General features: G+C 42.1%; 1 protein-coding gene across 1 annotated transcript; it reads left to right on the forward strand.

Annotated features, from left to right (window-relative positions):
• Positions 1-2,636: 2,636 nt before the first annotated feature.
• tent5c (terminal nucleotidyltransferase 5C) lies at positions 2,637-8,434 on the forward strand. Its single transcript, XM_062431826.1, has 2 exons — positions 2,637-2,752; positions 3,848-8,434. Exon 2 carries the CDS (start codon positions 3,870-3,872, stop codon positions 5,016-5,018), a length of 1,149 nt encoding a protein of 382 aa, XP_062287810.1. The 5' UTR covers positions 2,637-2,752; positions 3,848-3,869; the 3' UTR covers positions 5,019-8,434.
• The last annotated feature ends 1,780 nt before the right edge of the window (positions 8,435-10,214 follow it).

Here is a 10,214-nt window from a genome sequence, read left to right on the forward strand (position 1 = left end):
CAGAAAAAACATCAGAATTACGAGGTAAACAAAACAGTTTTTGCAGCAGGGGATTTGTAGGTTGGTTTGTGTTTCTATTTCCAAGGAATCAACACAATCTCAACCAATGCTGGTTTCCCCTCATCATTCACAATAATACACTAGTGAGGAGAGAGCTTCCTTCCAGATTATGTCACAGGGGGGTTCTGCATTGCATCAGTTCTGTTTTTTGACATGTGAGAGTGAGACAGAGAGAAGGAGTGAGAGGGAGGGAGAGGGAGAGGACTCAGCATGTTCTCATGTGAAAGAAACAGATTTGGTGAGGAATGTGTTTTGTGTTCTAATGAAATTATTAAAAGAAGTGAACGTCCTTCCATGGAAATTTCCCTATGTGTTCGCCCAGCGCACAGCTGTCCAGAAAGTTTCTTGTGTGGTAGAAAAGGCCATGATGACCATGAGCAAAGGGGCTGAGTCTCTTGCCTTTCCTGCTATTAAACAACAGCCTGGTCTTCCATTCCCCAAAACACATCGCCAGATTTTTACAGGTCTAAGCAAATGCAACGGACTCCACTGCCAACATCTAATTACGATGTTTGATGACAACCCAAAACAGGATGTTCACATACCTTTGATGAAAAAATCAATCTTTTATGATTATCCACCAATTGGAAGATCGGCAGTTTGATCTCCGGCTCCTCCAGTCTTACTTAACTCCAAATAGCTCCCGATGGCTGCTTCAGCAGAGTATGAATATGGGTGAATGTTACTTGTGGTGTAAAAGCACTTTGAGAGGTGGAAAAACTAGAAAGCGCTATATAAGTACATTCCATTTACCATGATAATGCCTGGTGACCTGTACAGACCTGTGTGCACTCCGTAATCCATAACCACACTGTACAGTAGTTTCTTTCATTGGAGTTTTTTTCTACCGTTCATTTTTAAATCAAGGCGTCATCAATCACTTTTACACCACTACAGTCTGTCTCCATTGTACCAACAGTTAAAACCAGCACTGTGTAATACAACAGCTATGTTCTGTTTCATTGGAAGTGTTTTAAATATGATTTAATTCAACTTAAGGATCAATATGGAGAGTGTAGTTTGTGCTGCTGATATTTTGTCCATCCAGTAGTATATCAGTGAGGGTAGACTAAATATTAAAAATGCCCTCATGGATCCCCCTCATTGTTTGGACTTCTCATGATTGAATTTTGAAAGTATTTTTGAGTCTATCCAACTTCTAAACAACATTATGTTCTCAGAATTTTCCATTACCTAAACACCCCCCCCACCCCCTGCCTCCCGCTTTTTCCTGCACACACTCACACACATTGGCTTATACTTATTGTGCTAATAAACTCGCATAAAAAAAACACAGTCAAACACACACCAACACCCAATGGACCTTTATCCTTTTGACAACTACTGTACAAACATATGACGCGTCCCGGTTGAGGTTGTGCAAATATTATTTATGTATTTTTTGATGTAGGCTGTATATCTTTTATATTGTTGATAAAGAATTTCAATCAATCAATCAACCTTTTCTGTTAAGTTATTATATTATATTTTTATTGGTGTTACTTTTACCTCATGTCCTGTTAACATGTGGAATGTATCAGTCAGTTGAAAGTGAAGTCATGCCCGTTATGTCATCTTTGTTTCATTACTATGACGCACGTTTTCTGTAACTGTCTTCATAACTGTCATGGTTTCTATTAATAAAGTGATGAAAAAAGTGTATATCATTTCTGTTAATGATAACTTCTTACAATACATCACCATTAATCTAAGTTATCCACCCTGTGTTGATGGTAATCACAGGTCACACCTACTTTAAGTATTCTAGTTGGTCACTGGTATTGACACAATAACATGAACAGTAACACAACATTCAAATTGATATATAGGCCTAATAATTATACATATACAGTATATCCCATGCATGAATTTATGAGTGTGTTCGTGTGTGTGTCCACGTCATTAAGTGTCCCTCAGGTTGTGGCATGTTGATAAACATTGGGGAGCAACGTAAGCCCTGTCTCATTCTCTTAGGAGTATTTTTAATTTCAAGAACTCAATAAACTCTTTGAAATCTGAAATTAGACAGTTGAACTAGTTAAAGTTTAACTGAAAGGTACGTCTCATGTGTGAGTGGGTTTTTAAAAATGTTTTACTTGCTATTAATATTATTCATTTTAAGGCAATATAAATAAATATTCAGTATGTGTCATAAGTAAATGTTCCAGTATGACTGAGTCGGAGCTGTAAGAGAACTGCCTCAGGACCTAGTTACAGAGGACACCGCCTGCCTGGAGACGCTCTTGGTTACCAGGCAACGCAAAAAACCTCGTCGACCAATCAGACGCTACGCTCGGCGCATTGGTACAAGCAAACTCAACGATTGCACTATCTGTGTGATCTACTGATGATTAATGCTTGACCTTTGGGTAAATATATCAAGTTAATGTCTTTATTTGAATGTATGCATCTTCACATACTAGTCATGTAGTACTTTATAAACGTAAAAGCCACGCTACGTGGATAGAGGGACTGTGTCGTGCCACGGCTGTGCATCATTCTCAGTGGGTCGTTCTTCGGCTGTATAAATGAGGCGTGTCTTGTGAAGAGAGAGTGGTTCAAAGACCGGTTAAAAAGCGGTACTGTGTGTCTCAGCCAGTGGATTATGTTGGTGGTGTCTGCACGAATGCCAAGTTAACATCTTCTTTTTTTTGGACGTTGAAAGCTTTCGGAGTATACGCTTTTTGGAAATGTATGTATTGCTTTTATCAGTTTGGGAGACTTTAACGTAAAAACGCAGATAAGTTTGTTTTTTTTTCTGTTTTTTTTCCCCTTTTTTTTTGAAACGTGTGTGCTAAAATGACGATGGGATTCAGTCAAACTAGACATTACTAACCTTTTACTAGTTTGTCACGGTAACAGTAATTCATAGTAGCGTGTTGTACTTGTTTGAAATGTTAACGTTAGCGGGTAAATGAGAGGAAAAAGTCATATTGCCTCGTCACTGGTAGCTAAATTGATAAGTCAGCCGGAACGCTTTCAGTACCGGTGACGTTTAGACAAAACGCCGGTTATGTTAATGTACCTTATTTAAAAGGTTAATGTCGGGTGGTGTTATGTGTTTAGGGAAAACTCGGGGTTTTAGTTGAGTGCACTTTAAGCGAGCATGGTGTTTGTCTCTCAGCGGTTCTGGAATGAAAAGCGAAGCTCGCACGGTGAGCTGTTCTAGAAGCCTCACGGGCTCTGTCCTTTGCTGTGTGTGCTTGCGCGTGTAACGGAGAGTGAGCAGGTTGTCTCGTGCTGAATGGGGCCATGTTGCTGCTACTGTTTCACCAGGTCTTTTTTTTTTTTTAAAAGATGGCAACCCGATTGAAATTGATTGCTTTTGTGATTCATATTGATCCTAGAGTCGTGTTTCACTATTTCCATTACAGTTGTACTACTGGCATATGTTACTAAACCATTTGACAAATTCTACTACAAATATTTTAACATATATAATGCGAGTGTGCACATATGGTGACATTTTTCTTACTGTATTTGTACTTTTATTTTATTTTTTTAATATATGACTTTCTATTATGTTGCGCTATACTGTTTATTTTCATGCCATGTATGTTTATATCCACTAAGAACACTAGTTTGGTGAAGCTGCAGCCCTCCTTTCGTTACATATGTGCCAGCACAAGGTTTAATGACAGGAACAATTTAATTGAACAAGGTCCAATCTTTTTAGTACTTCATTGTTGTCACAGGAATTGGTTTAAAATGGTCTAAATTGAATCATTTTATTATGTGTCACAGTTGGAAGCTGTATCTAACATCTGTTTTCTCTCCTCTCCCTCAGTTAATCTGAACTTTGTGAGAAGATGGATAACAAGGAAGCAAAGAGTTGTGCCAACAGTGTCCTCTCCTGGGAGCAGGTGAGCCGACTGAATGAAGTCCTGACAGAGGTCGTACCTGTTCACGGTAGGGGGAACTTCCCTACTTTAGAGGTGCGGCTGAAAGACATTGTGGCACGGGTGCGCTCCCGCCTGGAGCTCAGTGGCATCAGAGTAAAGGACGTTCGGCTCAACGGCTCCACGGCCAGCCATGTGCTGGTGCAGGATGTCGGCTGGAGCTACAAGGATCTGGACGTCATCTTCAGGGTGGACCTGCCGCATGAAGCGGAGTTCAGGCTCATTAAGGACGTGGTGCTGGGTACCCTGCTGGACTTTCTGCCTGAGGGTGTGAACAAAGAGAAAATCACACCCATGACTCTTAAAGAGGCATATGTCCAGAAGCTGGTCAAGGTTAACACAGAGCAGGACCGCTGGAGTCTCATCTCCCTCTCCAACAATAACGGCCGCAACGTGGAGCTGAAGTTTGTGGACTCAATACGTCGGCAGTTTGAGTTCAGCGTGGACTCCTTTCAGATTGTGCTAGACTCAGTGCTCACCTTTTATGAACTGGCAAATACGCCCATGTCACAGGCCTTTCACCCTACTGTGAGTGGGGAGAGCGTGTACGGAGACTTCAACATGGCGCTGAGCCACCTGCGGAACAAGCTCATCGCCACTAAGCGGCCCGAGGAGATCCGAGGTGGCGGCCTGCTGAAATACTGCAATCTGCTGGTGCGGGACTTTCGGCCAGCCAGCGAGGAAGAGTTCAAAGCCCTGGAGCGGTACATGTGTTCACGTTTCTTTATTGACTTCCCTGACATCGGCGAGCAGCAGCGCAAGGTGGAAGCCTACCTCCAGAGCCACTTTGTAGGCGAAGAGAAGAGCAAGTACGACTACCTCATGATCCTGCGGCGAGTGGTCAACGAGAGCACTGTGTGCCTCATGGGTCACGAGCGACGGCAGACCCTCCACCTCATCTCACTGATGGCCTTCCGGGTGCTGGCAGAACAGAACGCCATCCCCGATGCATCCTGTGTCACCTGCTACTATCAGCCCGCGCCTTATGTCCGAGACCACAACTTCAGCAACTACTATGTGGCTAACCAGAACATTCCAACATGGCTGCCATGTAACTGACAAAAGAAACGAGTGGAAGGATGTACAAGAGGGCACGGCCGCTGCTGCTTCCCAGCAGAGAGAAGGAATAAAAATTAAAAAACTGAAACTCCAAAAAAATTAAATATTGAGGCAATAAATGCTTTGTTCCTCACAAGGCACAAATGACTATATTTAAGTGGACAAGTGTTGCTTTTGTTTTTGGAATCCTTTCTCATTCCTTATCTACAGAGGTGTCTAGGTCATTGAATAGAAAGTGATATTTTTAAGTGTTATTTAGATTTATTTTTTTTTCTCTCATCATGTTTGTTTCCTTGTTTATCAGCCTTACTCTTAATGAAGTTGTGTTTTGTGCCTTAACCTCCAGGTTTACCCCCTCCTCCCTCCTCCTCCCCATAAGTTATAAGTAATTAGTGGGCTATGTTTTTGAAGGGGAAAAGAAAATGATATATAGCCTTGAATTTGGTTTTTCTCCTGTGATTTAAAAAAAAAAATGTGAAAAAGCAGAAAAAAACAAAAAATATTTAAAAAATGGTATTATTGGGGAAGAGGTCATATATTAGGTGATGGCCCAAAAAAAAGGAGGGGGGGCACTGGTGTTTAAAAGTTTAGTTTGCCCGGCAGGGGAGAGTGGTGGTACACTAATAACTTTCGTCATATCAGCAACGACGGGGAAAACGAGAAGAGTCAGTTTGTGTGAATTCATTTTGACGTGTAAATATCTCTCACAGGCATTTGTGCTCTCTCTCCATTATATGCCGGCAGTGCCTGTGATTTGTACACAATGCAAGAGAAAAAAAAAAATCTATTTTTATTTAATTTCCCACTGTGAATTTCAGTGTAGGATGAGCCCCCCACCCTCCCCACTTCTCACTCTCATTTGTATCCAGCTTGCTCAGCCCTGCACCGTTCATCCCATATCAGCTTCTAGTGGAAATCTGCAGTGAGGCAGTTTAGTCTTCAGATAGACTGCTTTCCTGTATGTCTGAGGAGTTTACTTCTCCCTGTTTTAAGTTCCTTCCAAAGCCTCAGCGGTGACCACCAGATGTCACAGTCTTCTGGTTATTGCGGCAGGCCCACGAGCAGGACGCAGTGGACACGAGCCCACTAAGAGAATGTGGTTAGCCTCGTTGCTTTGGAGAGAGAGGGAGAGGAGCTGGCTGGGAGTCCTGCAGTGACAGGCTGACTGGGACTGGCTGTCCATTCCTTAAAAGGAGCAGCACATGGTTGGCCCACAGGTGTCATCCCTCGCAACCATTGTAGGCTCGACAGCAGTCCTGAAATGGGATCCTCCTCTGACGCAGCTCAGCGACTGCCTCTCCACTCCAGGCCGTCTATAATTATCCTTTTTTTCTGGTAGTGTCAGGGCAGGGAGCTGGGGACTGGTGTGCAGGCAGCAGCAGTGCCTGCCACCTTACATGTGTGGGGAGCTGAATCACTTCCTGTAACGTCCTCTCCAGCGCAGCAGCGGACCAAGCAGTGTTTGAACCCCATTTGTGGTCATAGGAGGGTAGACGGCACACCATGGACTGAGAATGGTATGTTAAGAGAAACGCCAGCATGTCTGCTACAGGGACACCACTCCTCTTTCGGGCTTGGATTCTGATTTATCACTGAAGCTGCAAATGAGTTCAGCACCCCCCCCCCATGCATTGACAGCATTGGGCCCTAAACCTATGAATTTTCTATTTTTAGCCGAGCCTATTATTGGCTGTTAATTTTGAACACTCGCAGTGTGGCGTTACTAGCACATGGGCTAAGCTGTGATTTAGACCCGTCATCTCTCCTCTCCTCCTCTACTGACATCATAGCATCCATGTTTGAGAGGAGAAAAGTTGTTCTTAAATTTCTTACACAAGTGGCAGCTGCTGTGTCCCCACCCACCCCCCTCGCCCCTCTGTTTCTCAGAAGGCTTCGCCTTTTTTCCTGCTCAGTGCATTGCTGCTGCTGCCATTCATCTCCCTGTGGCTCATGTTTGTAGCAGATAACCAGCAGTGTCTCTTATCAGGCTGTCTTACAGCTCATGGCTGGTTAGAGAATAGTTAAGAGGAAGGTCAGCTCTTGTGCAGGTCACACCCTGTGGTCAGAACATGTTGTGCTGGCTCAGCTGTTGAGCTTTGGTATTGGAACTGCTTTAGTGTTTTTAAACAACTGAGGTGCCACATACACACACAGTGTCTCTCTCTCTGGACCAAAGTATGCTATAAAACCAGCAACTGAAGCACTCAAGTGCCTTTCACTTTTTGGAGAGTGAGTTAGCTTTTTAAAGGTTTTTTTTTTTTTTTTAACTTGTGATCAGGGGGGAAAGTGTTAGCATAATACTTTACTTGACAGCCTCTTTAAACCCCGTCGAATTTAAGACTCATCATCACTGTATTGGAAAGTAGTTTATGGGAGAATTCATACAGTGTTTATTTTTTTGGTGGGGGGGCAAAATACATCTGGTTTGAATTCAATAAGAGTTTATTTTTCTTTTATCATATTTTTTCCAGTTTCTTTTTTTTGTTTTGTTTGTTTCAATCCCAATCAATACTTTTCCTTGAAACCCATCTGTCTAGTCATTCCTGTAACAGTCTGTCATTTAGTTATGCTCCTTTTTTGTCTTTTCCAACCGTTTGGAATCATTATCATTGACTTCAGTTTCTCCTGAATGCTCCTCTCCTCTCCTGAAGTTGAACCGATCGATTCAGATTTGTTCTCAACACACGCTACATAATAAACCTGCTTCAGAGTAGCCAGACTTAAATATGTCGCGCTGACAAGTTTGTGTCCCCATCCAAACCCAAATACTACCTGAAGTGCACTGACGAGCCGTCACTGCGGCACAGTAGCTGGAGGTCACCCAGCACAGTACAGACCCCATAATAACAGAAGCACTTTAAAAAAAAAAAAAATTGAAAAAATAAATAAATAAAAGAGGCCTGGTTTTACTCCGAACCCAGCCACCTGAGAGGAATGTAAATAAGCTAATGTGGTCAATTTGCTGAATGGAGTTGAGCTGGTTCTCAGGGATATAATGTGTTTTTGAGGGCTTTGTTTTTTTGTTTTTTCCCCTTTTTTTTTTTTTTTTTGGGAAGGTGAATTGGTCTAAACAGCCCTCGACACTGAGAAGTCTCCTCCTGATAGTTGCCTTAATTTAGTCTTTTCTTCACTCTGTATTGTAACTGTGACTCTCCCCCTCTTCTCGCCCCTTTACGACAGGCTCTTTATTATTACATCAGGCCTGAAGTTCAGAGGCAGCCAGCAGACTTCAGCTCGCTACAGCCTGACCGCAGCACCGGGGTTTTTTTTTGTTTTGTTTTTTTTATTATCTGTGAATCCATTCACTCTGAGACATTTATCATCACTCAGCAGAAGGCCTCCCCTCCTCCTCCTTTTAGTGTAGCGCTAACAGCTGGATTTAACTCCATACTCGTACCTCGAGATGACGTTTGCTTTGTTTAAAAACTACGTCCAAGTGCTAAGAAAAAAAAAGAAGACTTTTTTTTTTCTTTTTCTTTTTTTATAGGAACGGCAGCCTCAAATCTCTCTATCATTCCCCAGTTTGTTGAAGTTCTCTGAGTGATGATAACTTGTTTCTGGAGCTCGGAGGCACATTCAAAGCCAGCACCCCGGCAATGATGCTGCTGTTGCTCACACTTGCTAGGCTGAAGTCTGCTGAGCACTGAGGTGAGGACTAGTCTCTGTTCTCTGGCCACTTTTTTTTTTTTGACATCGCCTGCTTAATATATTAGCGAGCAAGGTCAAAGAAAACGCAGCAAACAAGCAAAAAATGCGTTTTCTAGACAGTCGATTGGTGAATGTAGCCCGCTGTGCGTTTGCGTCCGTTTTACCTTAAAACCCCCCTATCATCACGTGTTTACGGTTATTGTGGCTTTTTTTTTCCTTTCTGACGACCGAAAAAACGAAACAAAAAAAACGTGTGCCTGTTAAACGAAAGCTTTACCGTCCCCATGGTGATGAGAGTGGGGTACAGCAGGGCTCTCAGGCGAAATCTCTTCCTTCGTCAGGGTTGATGTATGTATGTATGAGACGTATGAACTTTTTTTGTGAAGAACAACGTAGAGGAAAAAAAAAGTGAGGATGAAGTGTGTTTTGCCGTTTTTTTTTTTTCTTTTCATTTCCTGGCCCCCACTTTTTCTTGTTTTTTCCTGCTGTAAACTGGTCAGTGTTATGATCCTCTCGCTTCTCTCGCTCGCCTCGCCTTTTGGTCGTGCCACATTAGTTTGGGCCTTTGTTTATTAGTACATGGTGTTTTTCTTCATTTACGACACCTGTAGATGTATTCTTTGCTGGAGGGGGGGCAGAAGAAGCAGAGGATTTAGTGATGACGCTTGTCTTAAGTACAAGTCTTACATCATGGGAGTGTGACGGAGGCCGTCTGAAGCTCTCCTGCAGTTTCTATATGAAGAATTGTGAATTTATTTTATCTTGCAGCAGGTTTTGTGTTTACGTTAATGCGTGGAGGTGTGTGTGCTCATTTGCATGTGTGTATGAGGGGATGCCTGTGGATACAAGTTTAAAAAGTGGGGGATAAAAAAATAAAAAAAGGACGACATTTGTCGCACTATACATTATTTTTGAAATAGTTAATACAAAAGAGCTTTTTTTGTCAGCTTCGTGATTGTGACGATGACTTTTGATGGTTACAACCATTATACTATTTCATTTTTCAGCACTTTTACCTCACTTGAGTTTTTTTCCTTTTGAATGGAAATGTACATGTACATCAGGAAAATGTGTTTGAAGAGGAAATAATGAATAAAGACATTAAATGCAACATCTGACTCAGCTTTTTTGTTAAGATTTCTCAGTTTCTTCTGATGTCTGAAGGACTTTGATAAGAATGTTTTGTACAGTTTACATTATGCTGCCTTTATATTACATTACATTGCCACACGTGTAGAGCTGAAACAGGTAAAGAGTAAAAGTTCTTGTCATTTGAAACAGTCTGGACTATTTATGGAAGCTTCACAGAGCAGGATTATTGAGCATTTATGGTGATGATAGTTTAAAAAAGTTCAGAACAGTTCAAGTTAAATAGATTTAACATGTACACAGTAGAATGAATGAATGCCTCCAGGAGCTCAGTAGCATAGTATGAAGGACTATCAGTGTGAAACAGGTACACAGTAGTGCAGCAATATACTATAAAACATGACAGATAATGAAATATAGACTTGATAAAAATGTCCTCGTGCACACAGGAGCAGCAGG

Source organism: Scomber scombrus, chromosome 13, assembly GCF_963691925.1.
Source record: "Scomber scombrus chromosome 13, fScoSco1.1, whole genome shotgun sequence".
Classification (NCBI taxonomy): domain Eukaryota; kingdom Metazoa; phylum Chordata; class Actinopteri; order Scombriformes; family Scombridae; genus Scomber; species Scomber scombrus.